Source organism: Varanus komodoensis, unplaced genomic scaffold (genome assembly GCF_004798865.1).
Source record: "Varanus komodoensis strain SLA01 unplaced genomic scaffold, ASM479886v1 scaffold3, whole genome shotgun sequence".
Taxonomy (NCBI): domain Eukaryota; kingdom Metazoa; phylum Chordata; class Lepidosauria; order Squamata; family Varanidae; genus Varanus; species Varanus komodoensis.
This window is the reverse complement of record NW_025335761.1, coordinates 23345975-23362775: the sequence shown is the minus strand read 5'-3', so window position 1 is coordinate 23362775 and position 16801 is coordinate 23345975. Positions and strand designations below refer to the sequence as shown.

At 41.7% G+C, this 16801-nt stretch overlaps 1 protein-coding gene across 1 annotated transcript in view; it reads left to right on the top strand.

Moving 5' to 3' along the window:
* RYR3 (ryanodine receptor 3) overlaps nucleotides 1-16801 on the top strand; it is a 397078-nt gene that overhangs the window by 174938 nt on the left and 205339 nt on the right. Inside the window, exons 44-52 of the mRNA XM_044436195.1 lie at nucleotides 2520-2655; nucleotides 3758-3938; nucleotides 4868-4970; nucleotides 6932-7052; nucleotides 8523-8692; nucleotides 10797-11017; nucleotides 12204-12294; nucleotides 14120-14260; nucleotides 15885-16048. Coding sequence (XP_044292130.1) covers nucleotides 2520-2655; nucleotides 3758-3938; nucleotides 4868-4970; nucleotides 6932-7052; nucleotides 8523-8692; nucleotides 10797-11017; nucleotides 12204-12294; nucleotides 14120-14260; nucleotides 15885-16048 — 1328 coding nt within the window. The remainder of the gene's footprint in view (nucleotides 1-2519; nucleotides 2656-3757; nucleotides 3939-4867; nucleotides 4971-6931; nucleotides 7053-8522; nucleotides 8693-10796; nucleotides 11018-12203; nucleotides 12295-14119; nucleotides 14261-15884; nucleotides 16049-16801) is intronic.

The following is a 16801-nucleotide window of genomic DNA, read 5'->3' as shown; positions in this document are numbered from 1 at the left end:
AGGATGTTTTGAAGGGTGGTCATCCAGAACTTTTTAGTTCTGATAAACTTGTTGATGCCATGTAAGTCCAATATTGGGCGAAGACCACCATCCCATTTCGGGACTGTAAAATATCTCGAGTAGAATCCATGGAGTCCCTTGGCGTGTGTGAGTTGTTGAATTGCTCCTTTACGAAGAAGCTGCTGAACTTAGTCTCTAAGGTCCGAAGACGGAGACGTATATCAGATTGGTCCCGACAGGGGTATGGTATCAAACTCTATTTTATATCCGTGCTCCATGATGGATAAAACCCACTGATGAGATGTGATGGACTCCCAGATGGGGAGTCGACTTTGCAGCCAATCCCCAAAAGGAAGAGGGGAGGGTGGGTTTTGGAGTAGAGGAGAGGCTTGCTTGACCCATCAACATTGCCACCTGTCGGAGTTGGGGCGGTGATTACTCTGTTGAGAGCACTGCGCTGGCTGTTTATGGTGCTGCTGACAGGGCTGGAACTGCTGCCCACCAGAGAACTGAGGATATGGTTGGTATCGGTAAGAGGGATGAGACCAGGACCACTTATGTCTAGACTGAGCTGGGACTTGCATGTGACGAGCCATGATGCGAGATTCTTGAATGGTCTTGAGCTTGTGATCAGTCCTGGCGTTGAACAGCCCCGAGCCGTCGAAGGGCATGTTCTCAATCTGGCACTTGGTCTTGTCTGGGAAATTGTAGTTCCGGAGCCAGGCATGGCGACAGGGCCCTCGAGTCACAGTCAACATGATGCCTTGCCATAGAAAGCTGTTGGATTGCCACCTGCATCACCTCTCTGGTGAAGATGTGAGCCAGGTCCCTCTGCTGCTCCAGAAGTGACACTGTGATGTTTTCCAGTTTCTGCCTAAGGAAATACTGATTTCTTGCGTCGCCTCATAGTTGGAGGCCAGGGTCACCTCATAGTTGGAAATCTGGAGGCCGAGACCTATGGCGGCATAGATACGAAGAGCCGTCATGTCGACTTTTCACCCTTCCTTGTCGCGAGGAGTGGAGTGTTATCTTGACTCGTGACCCTGAGACGACTCCACGACGATTGAGTTCGGTTTCTGATGGCAAAGGAGGAATGGGATATCGTGCTCCCAAACTCTAGACATGGATTTGTATCACTGTGAAGTCAGTTGCAGTTGGTTGGGGAACTTCCAAGACTCATCATCACTTGAAGAAGGGTCATAATGAGCGGCAGAATGATGGCGGCAGACTGCTCCTTCTTCATGATGTTATAAAAATTATCAGTACTGGGATTGAAGCGTTGTTGGGCCTCAGTCTCCAGTGACCTATCCAATCTCACCATCAGTTCCCCAAACATCGAATATGCCTCCTCAGGTGAGCTGGGACCTTACGTAGTAATCACCGCATCTGGGGAAGATGACGCTGCATCCGAATCCTCTGACTCTGAATTGTAGTGGAGCAGAGGACTGGAGGAGGAGTCAGCCGGTGAGGAAGGGCACCTGGTCTGAGTTGCCACGGATGTTGAAGGAGCGTCCTGCGGGACTGGAGACAGTGTATGATAACATACCAATGGATAAGATCCATAGGGTGCATAGTTGCCCCAGGGTTCGCGATGGGAGGTCCCATAGGGCACTTGCACCCAGTCTCTGGAAAAGCGGCCGGAAGCACGCTGCTGCACCTGCTGAGGTGGGGCCCTCAGAGAAACCTCAGGTAAAGGCTGCGGAGTAGGCAAGCATGCCATCGGAGGAGCCATCTGCGGAGAGTCCCAGATCTCTCCATTGGAAATTGATCCTGGCATGGCAACCTCTGGACGATCTGGCATAGACAGGACCGAAGGGACGATCCGTTTCAGGGACCCTGGTGGGATCACCTGCACGGCCAGCTAGAGACTTGGGCCAGTCAGTGTTGGTAGTCAGTGTCTTCTTCTCCTTTTGTTTATGAGGAGATTTAGAGGAGCGTTTGCCCTCCAGCAGAGTTGCTCTATCGGCCGATGGGCAAGACGGAGGAGCAGCCGAGGAGGAAGGCTGCGCAGCAGACTAGGTCACAAGTTGATCAGATGCGACCAAAGCCTGGTCCCAGAGAAGGTTGCATAGGCTGTTCTCTCAGGCAAAAACGGGGGATTAGAAAAACTTCTAACGGGGAAGGTAATAACTTGGAAATCTTAACAAGAAAGCTAAGAAGATAGAACAGTCAAAAAGGGATTGAGATACAACAGTATAGCTATGGACTGAGAGACGAAAGGCTCGAGGCACAGCGAACAGCGGTCGCAAGAAGACTGGGAAATGGCGGGCACTCCGCCTTCCTATACTATGGGGGGGGCGGAGTTCCCGCCAAAACCGTTAAGCTTTCGAATCTTCCTGGCTACAGGCACTGCGCAGGTGCAGCACCCATATGTGTGATGCACAGAGGCCACGACGAAGAACTTAAAAGGTGGCTAGGAAATATATTTATGCTTTTCTCCCTTTAACTGCTTTCCTTAGTTTCTGTTCGTGGTTCTTTAGAACCATCACTTCAGTCCATGATATGCTTGTATTGGACAGGTTGTGACCTACTTGGCAGGTTGTGGTCTTCAGAGCTGTCCAATGCTTTTAGCAGCAGGATATCCTGATATTGGTTGGAATCCAATAGAAGGTGAACGATACCTATCATTCTTAAGGTTTGCTGTTTTTGTTAATGGTAAGTTTAAATTTTGGATTGTAAATCATTTGGAAAAATTCATACTTTGCTATGACTAAATTTTGAGTTTATGAGCTATCCTTGTAGAACAAATCCCAGGCTTGAGTCACAAAAATTGCTGTCAGCATGCCAATAATATTTTACTCCAAAGCCAGATGATTGCCGCACAAGAATTTCGTGTAGATGTTAATCAACATTTGATTCTGATTATATAAACTTCTTTTCTGCCCTTCAATAACAATATTTCAAGAACAGCTAACATTAATCAGAATAAAAATAAGGAGAAAATTAAGAGCAGCAAATGCAAAAAGAAATTAATAAGAAAAATCGTAAGAAATCAGCACAAAATATTTTCCTTATAATTCGAAAAGGTCACAAGTGATATTGTGTCCACTATACATTGTCTGTGAGGCTGTGGGATTTTTCAGGTTCCCAGATCTGAGGTCAAAACTGTACTGTGATCTCAGATCTGGAGATCAAACCTGTGCCCCCTCCCCTAGAAAGAACCACAGCAACTGTCTTCAACTGTAAGGAGAACACCTCAGAGAGTAGAAGGGGGCATTTTGAGGAGTTGGGAGAGACCAGGATATAAGATAGCAAGAGGAGTGGGAAGTGCCACCCTCTGTGTCCAGGAGCTTATGCTCATCTTCATATTGTACCTTTTTAACAGTAATTAGAATGAATGTCACATGAGTCTCCGTGAAGAAAATATTTCAGATGTGGGATACCGTAACCAAGAAGGACCTCTTTCCCATTGCTACCCACTCAGACAGCCTCCAAGGATAAAGTCAGACAGGGCTTCCATTTGCTGAGAATATGGCTTTTGTAACCTGCACAAATTCCCTGAAATGCCTAATTTTGCTTTCTAGTCATTCCCACAGGTCTTTTCCAAAAAAAACAAAAACAAACAAACAAAAAAACCCCCACACATTTTGAAAGCAGGAGAAAAAAATCTGTATCAGCTATATCCAAAGTTCTCAAAGATGAATAATTAATTCTGTGCACATTTTGTGGTTTTAAATTTTAATGTGTAGAGAGCTCACTCAGCTTTTCTGTTTGAATTTATATTCAGTTCAGTAAAATTTCCTTTTTTGGTTTCTAGGCGAAAGTGTTGAGGAGAATGCCAGTGTAGTTGTCAAACTTCTTATTCGACGGCCAGAATGTTTTGGTCCAGCTCTTAGAGGCGAAGGAGGAAATGGTTTGTTGGCTGCCATGCAAGGAGCAATTAAAATATCTGAGAACCCGACTCTAGATCTTCCCTCTCAGGGGTATAAGAGGGAATTGTAAGTGCATTTAAGCAGAACTTCCCATCATTTTGAATGATGCTGTCAAAAGAATACCATTTAATATCTACAAATGTAGGACTCAGCCGCATATGATTAATGAGGCCATTCATCCATTTGTTGTCTCATCTACACTGAGTGTCAACAACTCTCCAGGATTTCAACCAGGAGTTTTCCCAGCCCTTTTTTGAGATCTTAGAGATTGATCCAGCACCTTTTACATACAAAGCAGGTGCAGCTACACTGGCTACTTTTATAATTCTTGGTTCTAAAATTGTTACAGAAATAGGTTTTTCTTTTTTGTTATTAAAAAAAAGGAAAATCGTTTGGGATTACTCAGTGTAGAAGTCTAATTTCTTTTATATGAACACCAGTATATATTATTGAGATGCACATTGCCACTAAACTGATAATTCAAGGAGGTTATTTGTTTATAAACGTTGCTAATTAACAGTAACCCATGCAGACAGATTGCAAGAGGGCACTTAAATGCAATGGTGACATCACACTTTCATGGCCATCCAAAATGAATAGAAACAATTGGTTTTTGGAAGGAGGCAGGTCATATTTAGGAAGCATATATACTTAACACCCTGCTGAACTACTGTGCATTCCTTCCTGAATGCTCACCTATAAATACATTGCTACAGGGAAGGTTCACAGCTGAGTTTGTTCTTTTTATTTTTGTGAAAGTTCCAAAGAAAGAAAGGGAATCCATTTGGTTCTATCATACTACCTTTCTGTTAGCCAGTCTCACTAGATCACTGTAAAGTACAGAACAGAAAATAGTGAGGCAGAGAAACTCCATATCCCCGCTACTGCTGAAACTAAAACACTTTTTATGATGATGATGATGATGATGCTGGTTTCCAAAATAATTTAAACTTTCTGAATAAGCTCAAGAATGATTTATGATTTCTTTTTAATAGCCTTGAAGAAGATGAAGAAGAGATAGTGCACATGGGCAATGCAATTATGTCCTTCTATTCAGCTCTTATAGATTTGCTTGGGCGCTGTGCACCAGAAATGCATGTAAGTGGTTTCCTTCTTTATGAAGAAATCATAAAAACATCACATGAGCTACTTGCATAGAAACAGAGCAAGTCAGAAGGGTCACCAACAGATCCCCTCTGAGTCTCCTCTTCACGCTGAAGAGACCCAGTTCCCTCAGTCTTACCTCATGTGGCATCCCCTGCAAACTGGCCACCAACCTTGTGGCCCTACGCTGTAGTGACTCTAACCTGGCTATATCCTTACTGTAATGAGGGGCCCAAAACTGAACACAATACTCCAGTTGCGGGCACACCAGAGTCGTATAGAGTGGTAGTAATACCTCTCTTGATCTAGAAGCCACACTTCTGGCTATGCAACCAAGGGTGGCATTCACCCACTTGACCACCACATCACACTGCTAACTCATGTTTAGCCTGCAGTCAACCAGCACCCCGAGGTCTCTTTCACAAGTGCTGCTCTCCAGCCACTTGTCCCCTAACCTGTACATAAGACACCCATTCCTATGCCCCAAATGCAAGACCTTGCACTTATCCACATTGAACGCCATCCTGTTGTTTCCTGCCCACTTCCATAGTCTGTCCAGATCCTTTCTGATCTAGAGTACCTGCTCCTCAGTTGCGACCACTGCTCCAGTTTAGTATCATCTGTGAAGTTGATCAGCAGACTGTTCACCTCTTCTTCCATGTAATTGATGAAAAGATTAAACAGGATCAGTCCCAGAACAGAGCCCTGGGGGATCCTGCTTGTCACTGGCCACCATCCTGATGATTCCCCCACTAATAATTACCATCTGCTTTCGGTCAGTCAACCATGCTCTAATCCATTGGGCAGTGCATTGGTGTATCCCAAAACTTCTCAATTTCTCAACCAGGATATCATGGGGCACTTTGTCAAAGGCCTTGCTGAAATCCAGGTAAACCACATCCACTGCATCTCCTCCATCTAGCCACCTCGAAACCTTGTCGTAGAATTCCACAAGGTTTGGCAGGACCTCTTTTTGCAGAAGCTGTGTAGTGTGGCTTCCAGCCTCCCTTCCTTATCTAGCATCACTAGATCTCTCACTATTCTGAGCCTTTCCATTGTTTTTCCTACAATGGACATAAGGCTAACTGATCTGTAATTTCCCATGTCCCTTCTACTACCCTTTTTGAAAATTGGGACCACTGATGCCACCCTCCAGTCCTCTGGAACTTCACCCATTCTCCATGAGGCCTCAAAACTGGAGGCCAGTGGGCATGAGCTTGAAATATTTCTGTTAAGTGATAGCTCTTTGATAGTTTCTCCTTTAGTGTTTAAATCTCATGGCTTATCACTAGTATCTAGTAAATATTTTCTGTTAACTAGAATGGCAGTTTTTGTCATTGACCTTTGTCATCTGAAGAGGAGAAAGCTACCCTTCCACTCAGTCTGTTGGAATGGATCTGGATAAAATATTGTTTTAATGTTTTAAAATTGAAGTAGCTATTTGCTTAAAAGAACCCCTTCTATGTGCTCTCTGTGCTCTCCAGAGAACAGCCATAACATATGGGAAGCTCGTGCCTTTGGCAGAATATAGAATATAGAAGGTTTCTTGAAGTCACCAGTTAAAGAAAGAGCTTCCAGTCTTTTTTGAGTGGACTGGCCTGTTCAGGTATTTGCCAAAATCATGAGGGTTTAAAGTTTGTAGAGAGTCAGGGCTGTGCACATTGATCATACTCTCTGTAACTGTAGATGTGCTGGCCCTAGCACCCTCAGACCTTGGCATGTTGAATTTTGCTTGAACATGAATAGAACTCTCCCTGTGATCATGTGCCTGCCTTAAGAGGGATCCTGATTGCCCAGAGATTTCTACTAATTGGTGCCAATATCAATACCAATATGGAATGATAACCCTGCCGTGATTTGTAAAAACAAGAGACACATGGAGACTACTCTGGCTATTTTCATTTCTGCTAATTTAATATTTTGGTATAATTATTTAATACATTGTCTTTTAACAGCTTATCCAAACTGGAAAAGGTGAAGCTATTAGAATTCGGTCAATCCTGCGCTCTCTGGTACCAACAGAAGATTTGGTTGGGATTATAAGCATACCACTAAAATTACCAATTGTAAACAAAGGTAACAGAGCAATTCTGTCTGGGGAGGGCAGGGAGCAAAGTGGCAGATCAGCTACAATTTCGGAAGCCCAGCCAGCTCACCCTAGCCAATAGGGAAGCTTTGACAGGAGGAACACAGGGTGGGTTTGGGTCCAATGAAGCTAAAACTGTCTCTGATACATCTTTGGAATGCCACATTTCAGTGTGGCTCTCTGTGAGTGTGATAGGTGTCTGCTGATGAAACTGCTTTCTGTCAGCACGTTAGTGCTTTTGACTAGACAGCATACTAAAAAGCAGAGACATCACCCTGCCAACAAAAGTGCGTATAGTCAAGGCTATGGTTTTCCCAGTTGCAATGGATGGCTGTGAAAGGTGGACCATAAGGAAGACTGAGTGCCAAAGAATTGAGGCCTTTGAGTTGTGGTGCTGGAGGAGACTCCTGCGGGTCCCTTGGACTGCAAGGCAATCAAACCGGTCAGTCCTTGAGGAGATCAACCCTGATTGCTCTTTAGAAGGCCAGATCCTGAAGATGAAACTCAAATACTTTGGCCACCTAATGAGAAGGAAGGACTCCCTGGAGAAGAGTCTAATGCTGGGAACAATAGATGGCAAAAGAAGAGGGGGACGGCAGAGAATGAGGTAGCTAGATGGAGTCACTGAAGCAGTTGGTGTGAGCTTGAGTGGACTCCGGGGGATGTTGGAGGACAGGAAGGCCTGGAGGAATGTTGTCCATGGGGTCATGATGAGTTGGACATGACTTTGTGACTAACAACAACGACCATGTTGTAAGATCCCTTGGCCATCTGTCTGAAGAGTTTAGGACTGCTCTTCCTATCAGTTTTCCACCTTGAAAGTTCATTAAGAGAATCTGACTAAATTTATAATTGGACTAGTTTATGACCTGCCATTCTCCTAGTTTAATTCCCAAATCAGTGTACAATAAATACAAAAACAAAATAAATGGTTCAGTAATGGAGACAATAATACAAGGGGGGGAAACAAAGCACAAAGCACAGCAGCAATGCAAATACACTCTCAAACAAAATCAACATATCTATATTAATCAGTTAATGAATGATTACATTACATAGTCCAGATTCACACATAAAGCATGGTCTGTTTTGTTGTGTCAACATTGTCAAGGACTTATTACATGGTACATTTAGTTTCTGTATAACCACACAGAGAAACAGTAGTCCGTTGTCTGATTTCCATGCTTCACCATGGGTTGTTTGATTGTGTGAACCCAGAAGCAATGTTTTTGCATGGTTTCCATGCTGCTACAATAGAGCTTGATAGAAAGAGCAGATGCTGCTGGAGGGTTATCTAGTCCCATCAGCTTATCAATTTTGGGATAATGCTAACCTTGACTCAGTTCAAATCCACAGGAAGCACTCCATTTTAACTATTAAGGCAGGATAGCAATAATAGAAACCTAAAGTGAATTTCTATGAGCAACATTTTGTATCAGGATTATTGGATTTCTTTTCAGATGGAACTGTCACTGAGCCAGACATGTCTGCAAGTTTCTGTCCTGACCATAAGGCACCCATGGTACTTTTCCTAGACCGTGTCTATGGTATAAAGGATCAAAGCTTCCTTCTCCATCTCCTGGAGGTTGGATTTTTACCAGATTTAAGGGCATGTGCCTCATTGGATACAGTGAGTATTTTTCAATCTTATTCTGCAGCAGTATTCAGGGTGGTCCACAAATTAAAATTTATTGTTTGATGTAGCAACACAGGATACAAAATAGATCATAGAAAGTGTGCACACAATTTATCAATAGGAATTGGTATAATAAAAGAAAGTATAAAAGATTGCTGGCACAACCTCATTGCTGAGAGTCTGAAGGCAGAATCCAAGTACTACCTGTGCCCCATCAGCATGTGTTACTGGCACAATGGGAAACTAATGCTTTTTAAAGCAACCAGAAATGAGCCTAAACTCTGTATTCCAGAATGGAACATGTCATCAGAGTTCACAGAAGGGAGATACACATGAATAGCACGTGAATGAGACTTAGATTTAAATTTATTTATTTATTTATTTATTTAAAACATTTCTATGCCGCCCCCATCACAACAAAGCCTCGGGGCGGCTCACAGCATAATTAATAATTAAAACATATAAATAACAACATGTATGTTTATGTATATATGCATGTATTCAGTAGAGGTACAAAGACATTCAGACAATTCCTAACGTAAGAGCATGAAACAATTCAGGTTATGCAGAAGTTTTTTCCCAGGTAGAACAGAAAAGACTAATGACAATGTTTCTAGTTTTAATAATCGCTGTATAGGCCTACACAACTTTTCACTCATGAAGACATGCACAAACTTCTTTCGGATCCTTGACAAATCCAATTATCCAGCCTGTGTGGAAATAGACAAGAACTTTTTCCACTCCTGTAGATTCGATATAAGGGATGAGTTTAGTCATATACTGTTTGGGTTTCTAGTTAAGACTTTGGGACAAATCCTTTAATATTGAAATTTGCGTAGAGCTCACCTTGTTCAGTTAGTAATGTTCTCCATCGTGGTCTCTGTGCATCACACATTGTTGTGCCTGTGCAATTTCTGCATTCAGGAAGGTTCAGTAACATTTTTGAAAGGAACTCCACACCCCCTCCCCTTGTATAAATAGGTGGAGTCCCCACCTTATCACCAGTCTGGTTTTTCTGTTTCCTGTGACTCAGGTTCTCTCATCATTTTCAGTTCCCTTAATGAACTTCTCCTTTATTCAATTGTTTTCTTTTTTTCCAAACCTCTGTGATTCCATCTCTATCACTAGATCCCCCCCTTCCCTCAGAAATCTCTCTAATCCCCTCACAAAAACAAACAAAAAAATTAAAAACTATCATCCTTTTCCTTCCTTAAACTCTTCTTTCTTCCTCAATGGCTCGGTGTTCTGCTTTTAGAAGGAGTACAGTGTGGAGCAAAAATGTCGTCTATGGACAGCCATTTGCTCTTCCTACTTTGGGGAAGAGCATCAGGTGGACAAATGCATCCACTGTCAAGCCTCACAAAACAGACTTTCAAGAATCATGAAAACAGACTCAAAAAAGAGCTCTGGGATAGAGTCCTGATAGCGATGAGGGAGGTTACCGCTGACAAACCTGCTGGTCGTCCTGGAGCCAAAAGAAGCACCCCTGCACATGCCGAGCCCCAAAAAAGTGCTCTGTATTAAACACTACCACCTTGATGTAAAGGCTAGGATGTAAAGGCTCTTTCAGCTGTGACATCCTTTCAACTGTCCTGCAATAACAACACTGTCCCGCCTTCAAGGCAAGTAAACTTGCTAATCTCCCATATGTGTGATGCACAGAGACCACGACGAAGAAAGGCAGGTTGCTTACCTGTAACTGTCATTCTTCAAGTGGTCATATGTGTGCTTACACAGCCCAGCCAACAGCCCCACATTGGTGTCGGTGGATGGATTCATATGATCTAAACTATTTTCTAATGTGTTGGTACCAGTTTGATCAAACGGTCGGTCTCCAGCTGGACTGGCTATAGGGCGGGGACTCCACCTATTTATATGAGTGAGGAGTTCCCACCAAAAATGTTACCAGCTGAGAGAATCTTTCCAAATGTAGGCACTTTGCAGGCACAGCACCCATATGTATGAATGCACAGATGACCACTTGAAGAACGACAGTTACAGGTAAAAAATCTGCCTTTCTCTCAGCTAAACTTTTAATAAACATCTTCTATTTAGCATTCATTTATCAAAAATAAACTTCCATATATTCTTTTTGCAGGTTTCTTTGAGTACTACAGAGACAGCTCTTGCTCTGAACAGATATATTTGCACAGCTGTGTTTCCATTACTCACTCGATGTGCTTCTCTCTTTTCGGGAACTGAGCATTATGTCTCTCTAATTGATTCCACACTTCATACGATATATCGACTATCCAAAGGGCGCTCCCTTACAAAAGCACAAAGAAACACAATAGAAGAATGCTTGCTTGCTATTTGCCAGTAAGTATGTATACAATATCCCTTTTCATATACGCACATTGCCTATCCAGTGCTATTTAGCATGTATGCCTTATCTGTTGATCCCTGACCACTGATTCTGACTCCATGTAGGTATTAGTGATATAAAAGGTTTATTAAACAGGGTTGTATTCATGTCTTTGGCAAGACTTTAAGAAATCCTGCTGCAAGATTTCTTCAAGTGAAAAGAGAAAGAGAGGAGGCTTACAGGGGTTTGGGGAGGTACTTTCAGCACCCCAAACTGTCCCTTCAGGCTACAGTCCTGTCACCATTGCACTGCTAAATTAGACAACGATTATAAAACATGGCAAATGGTGCCAAATTTCAGGGGTTAACAGCTATTTATGATTAATTTTTTTATCTTGTTTACAGCTAAATCTGTCCTTATTAGTCCTCTGAGAATATCTTTAAATCATAATTTTGTTTCTTAAATAAAACATTACATTTTATATGAAAAAGGAAAGATAGGGTTTTTTATTCTGGGTTGTGGAAGGTGTTAGGAGTGAAGAGAGCATTGCATCTGCCCCTGTAATGTTAACCATAATCTTTATAGGCTTATATTTGATTAGAGACTTATTTGCTACCTTGTTGAAAAAGCTATATTTTGAGAAGGAAGAAAATTTCCAGTCCCTATTTTTGTTATATTTTTTCATGCCTTTTTCATCACTCATCACTGCTTTAGAATATAAATTATTATTATTTCTTTAAAATGGAGACTGGGAAAGGCTTGTTTGCATTATGTGGAGATGAAATTCAGTTCCTTAAGATTCTATAAAGAATTATTTGCCTCTTCTGTATGGTAAAATACAAGCCAATATAGGTCTTGTTTTTTGTTTGGTTTGGTTTTGACTGTGAACTTTAATAAAACTTAAGTAGCAGTGAAAATGTATTTCCTTCACCATTCCTCCTGCTCCGGCATATCAGGACTGAGGAACATCCTAATCATATGCCATTGCTCCTGAAGAATACTGATCCTCCCATGGCATAGAAGGCTTCTTTTGCACATAGCTGAGTAGATACCAATCACTCTCCTGTTTTCCTTTTAGGTAATTTGTTTAACAGAATATTTGCACTGAGTGCCTTGCATTCTGATCTTTCCTGTAATTGCCTTGCAGCTTTGTCAAGATATATGCAGATCACTAATTATGAATTTCTTTGTCAATTATAGTCATTTACGGCCTTCTATGCTGCAGCAGCTTTTGCGACGACTAGTTTTTGATGTACCTTTACTTAATGAGTACTGTAAAATGCCACTTAAGGTAAATATTTCAATTTCTGTTAATAGTATTCAATATTTCACTAGTGTGAATGTCTCTTTTCCCACTTTTTCCCCACTGTGGATTATTTTAAACACTTATATCATGTCTTCCCTTACTTGCCTTTTTTCTAAGCTAAACAATCCCAGTTGTAGCCATTTCTCAGAGGGGAGTCCCTTCAGCATTTTTGTTGCCTTTCTCTGTACCTTTTCCAACTCAATAATTTCATTTTGCAGGTAAGATGACTAGAATTGTGCACACTATTCTAAGTATTGTCACACCAATGATTTGCATAAGGAGAGTATGATCTTGACAGTTCTGTTTTGTATTCCTTTCCTAATTATGCCTAATATAGAGTTTGCCTTTTTCACAGCAGCTGCACACTGAGCTGATATTTTCATCAAACTGTCCACCAGCACCCTAGGATCTTTTTCCTGCTCAGTCACTGCTAGCTCAAATCCCATCAGCCTATACTTGAAGTTGGGGGGGGGGGGGTTGCCTGAATGTACATTACTTTTACACTTACATGAACTGCATTTTCCATTTTGATGCCTATCTCCCAGCCTTTGGAGTTCCTCATAATCTCTTTCAGTTTTAAATCCCCTAAATAGTTTGGTGTCATCAGCAAACTTGGTCGCCTCACTGCTTACTCCTAATTCATTCAAGACGCAGCTGGACAACCATCTGTTAAGGATAGTTAAACCTGGGAGTCCTGCACTGAGCAGGGAGTTGGACTTGATGGCCCTATCGGCCCTTCCAGCTCTACTGTTCTGTGATTCATTGATTATAAGAATGAAATCTGGCCCAGCAGATGTTTCTAATTTCTTACAAACACATGAGGCCAACACAGCAACCACAAACTCCCTAAGTATTTTTCTTGATTTCTAACTCTAGACACAGAAAGTCAGGATACCTGACATCCTCCTGACCAAAAGGGAAACTTTATTTATTACATTTATATTTGCTTTTTTCCCTTTTGCAAAGAATCCAAGGCAACTTTCATAGTTCCTCTTAGAGATATCCTAACCCTGTGAGTTAGATTAGGCTGAGAGTTAGCAAAAGGCCTCAGTGAGTTTCATGGCTGAGTGGGGACTAGAATCCACATCTCCTGAGTTCCAGTCTAACCTCCCAGGTTTATGCCTTTCTTCTTATCCCTCTTATAACAAGGACACTTCAGAAATTTAGACAAGGGAAACCTGAGATAGTGCTGATGACTTTTTACCAGCCAAACCACTTGTGTTTTTCTGCATTCATGCTTTCTAGAACAAGATACAGAACATTGGATACTCACTGAGAAGGTTCCTTCATATTCATAGCAAAGGAGACATCAACACTGCAGCTAAAATATTCAAAACTGAGTTACAGTTATCATTTGAAATTCTCACAACTCTTATGTATATTCAGTTGAGCCTCTTCTCTCCAGAAGACAAGTTTACAATTTGTCTGTTTTTTGTTTCCTTTGGTTGTCCCCACCCCCTTCCTAAGGATAACATTCATATTTGGCCTTCTTGGAACTACTTTTACCTGTTCCTTGGTCAAAAATGACCTGGAGAAGAGTAACCAATTAGAGGGATTAGGCTAGAACTCTGATCATGTGATTCTTACCTCGCCCTGGATGGTGGTGGGGCATTACCAATAGAAGATGCCTCCTTTGCAACAAATGGGAAGAAAACTTTGTGGTAAATATTTGGTCTACTGTTCTATGCAGAAGAACATAAACTGTCATAATCTACACCATATAAAATACTTAGTGTGACCATATTACTTTTGTTTTGCTTTATGGAAGTTTTAGTATTCTTCCTTAAATGTTTTTTCCTGTCATTCATAGCTTCTAACAAATCACTATGAGCAATGCTGGAAATATTACTGTTTGCCTTCTGGATGGGGAAGCTCTGGAATTGCAGCTGAAGAAGAACTACATTTAACTGAAAAACTTTTCTGGGGAATATTTGATTCCCTCTCTCACAAGGTAAAGGTAGTAATCTAGATTAAGATTCATAAGAAAACCTATGATGCATATCTAGATTTACATATCTTTTCACTGCATCATTTGAATTATGCTTGCATTTAATCCCATACAGACTGAAAATAAGTGCATCAAATGCTAAAATAAAATGTCTTGCTTAGGAACTTAGAGGCGAATGGGCATCCAGTGCAGAGTGAAGGAGGTGATTGTTGCTCCCCTGCTTCTCCTGCTCTACATTTTCAAAATGGCTGTTTTTGACCATCTTAGGACATGGCATTTCAGAGGATAAAGTTAGATGTCAGAGAAGATGCCCCATATCATGGCTTCTGGAGCCTCCTCTCTTCAAAACTTCTTCTACCTCTCCGAGGTCTTTTTTCCCCAATCTCAGAAAGCAGCCTGCATGGTTCTTCCTGCACTGGTTGTAAGGAGTAAGGAAGTGGAGCTGGAGCTTCAGTTGCCAGCAATGAGGTCAGAATGCAGCCTCTGACCTCAGAAGCAGAACTCTTCTGAGGTCCACAGACATTATCCTGTGGCTGCCCAGACAATGTCTAGGTTTTGCAGGATTGTTCCCTCCATCACTAAAGACACTATTCAAGGAAGCAGAGCTACAGAAAGATTGTAGGAAAATAAACCTTAGAATTGGAACTTTTAAAAAAATGGACTGGCAGATAAACTGATACACCTTGTTGAAAGTAGTTTTAGTTGTTTTAGTTTTAGTTGGGAGTAGTATTGTCCACTGCATTGGACATTAAGCCACTCCCTCCATCTGGTTTATTTTGAGGAAGAGGAGTTCTGTTTCATCATACAGATGGTGGATGATAGTGCACTCAATAGGTAGGATAGACATACTTCTTCTCTCCTACAGTGGGTGAGTTGGATTGCATGGAGGGAGCAGCAGGGGAATATGATTCTGTTCAGCTTGAATTAGCCCATATTTGGGTAGAAGGTATGGACTTCACATGATATTATTTGCCTACTTTCCTTTTTTGCCTTTAAGTAGGCCAGAAAATCACCACTTTGTTGAATTGAGCATATTGCTGTTGATTACAGCATGTGAAAAACATAAAGTGGGTTTTTCTACTGATATGGCACAACGCAAAAATATTCCCTCTGTTCCTGTTCCTGCTGAGCATTGGACAACCTTAGTGGAATGGTATCAATAAATAAAATTTCAGTTTAAAGGGAAGGATGTGTGACATCCACAAAATGCCAATCAGTGTAGCTAGAGAGTTAAAAAACAACTTAATTCAGAATGGGGGCAGTGCTTCCTGAACTAGCAAATGCTGTTGAACTCTTGTGCAGCTACTGTACACTCACACAATGAAAGTGGTTATGAGTGATGTGTGCTTTTCACGATGTTAGAAGCATGTGTGAAAAGCACTTCTTTCAGCTCAACCATAATTTTGAAGCTCATTCCTATACACAAATTATGCAACACTGTGAAACAGATTCTTTAAACCATTAAGTAAAACATTCTATACATTGGTCCTTTGCCAGTGCATCTAACTAACGCACTTCCTCATTTATCAGCATTATCAATGCTGCTTCTACATGACTGTGTCGCCTTAACTAACACTTTGCATGTTTCTCTATTGGACTTTCCAACCAGTTCCTATCTCTTCTGCAGAAGTATGATCCAGAGCTTTTCCGAATGGCCTTGCCTTGTTTAAGTGCAATAGCTGGGGCTTTGCCACCAGATTATTTAGACACCCGAATTAACTCAGTTTTAGAAAAGCAGACGTCAATGGATGCTGAAGGAAACTTTGATCCCAAACCTATCAACACAGCCAAGTGAGTCACAATGTCCTTACTCTTATTGATTTATTTTATTGATATGCCTCCCAATAGCCAAAGGTCTCCAAGTGGTTAACTACAATTTATTTAAAAATAATAAAACATAGTACAGAAACAATAAAAGAGCATAAAATACAATGTAACACTTGAAAACAGAATTTGAAAACAATTTGAAGTGTTAAACACATTCAATAAGTTCAGTAAACTAGCTCATTGCAAGCATAACCCCCCCCCCCCACCGCTCCACCACCATTAAATGTCTTTACATGCTTGAGCATAGAAGGCACTTTTAACCCAGATGCCGGAAAGAGAACAGAGTAGGTACCAGTGGGAAAGCTTGTTCCACATTTGGAGGGAAGGGCACCATTGAGAAAGACCTCTTCCTTGTCATACTCTGAGCCTGCCTCAAAAGTGGTTCTCAGAGGAAGCCCTCAGATATTGAATGGAGTGTCTGGGTAGATTTTGGTCAAGAGCAATGCTTCAACAGGTATTGTGGTCCCAAGTTCTGTAAGGTGTTACAGGTTAAGAGCAGCACTTTGAATCAGGCTTGGAAGCACACAGACAGCCAAGGCAAATGGGCCAGAATTGGCCTTACATGTTGAGCTGTATGGGTCCCAGTTATTAGTCTGGCTACTGCATTTTGCAGTTCTGAACAGTCTTCAAGGGCAGCTGCACATAGCATGCATTGCATTGATCAAGTTTACCAGAGATTTACCAGAGGATAGATAGCTGAAACCAGACCAATCCTGC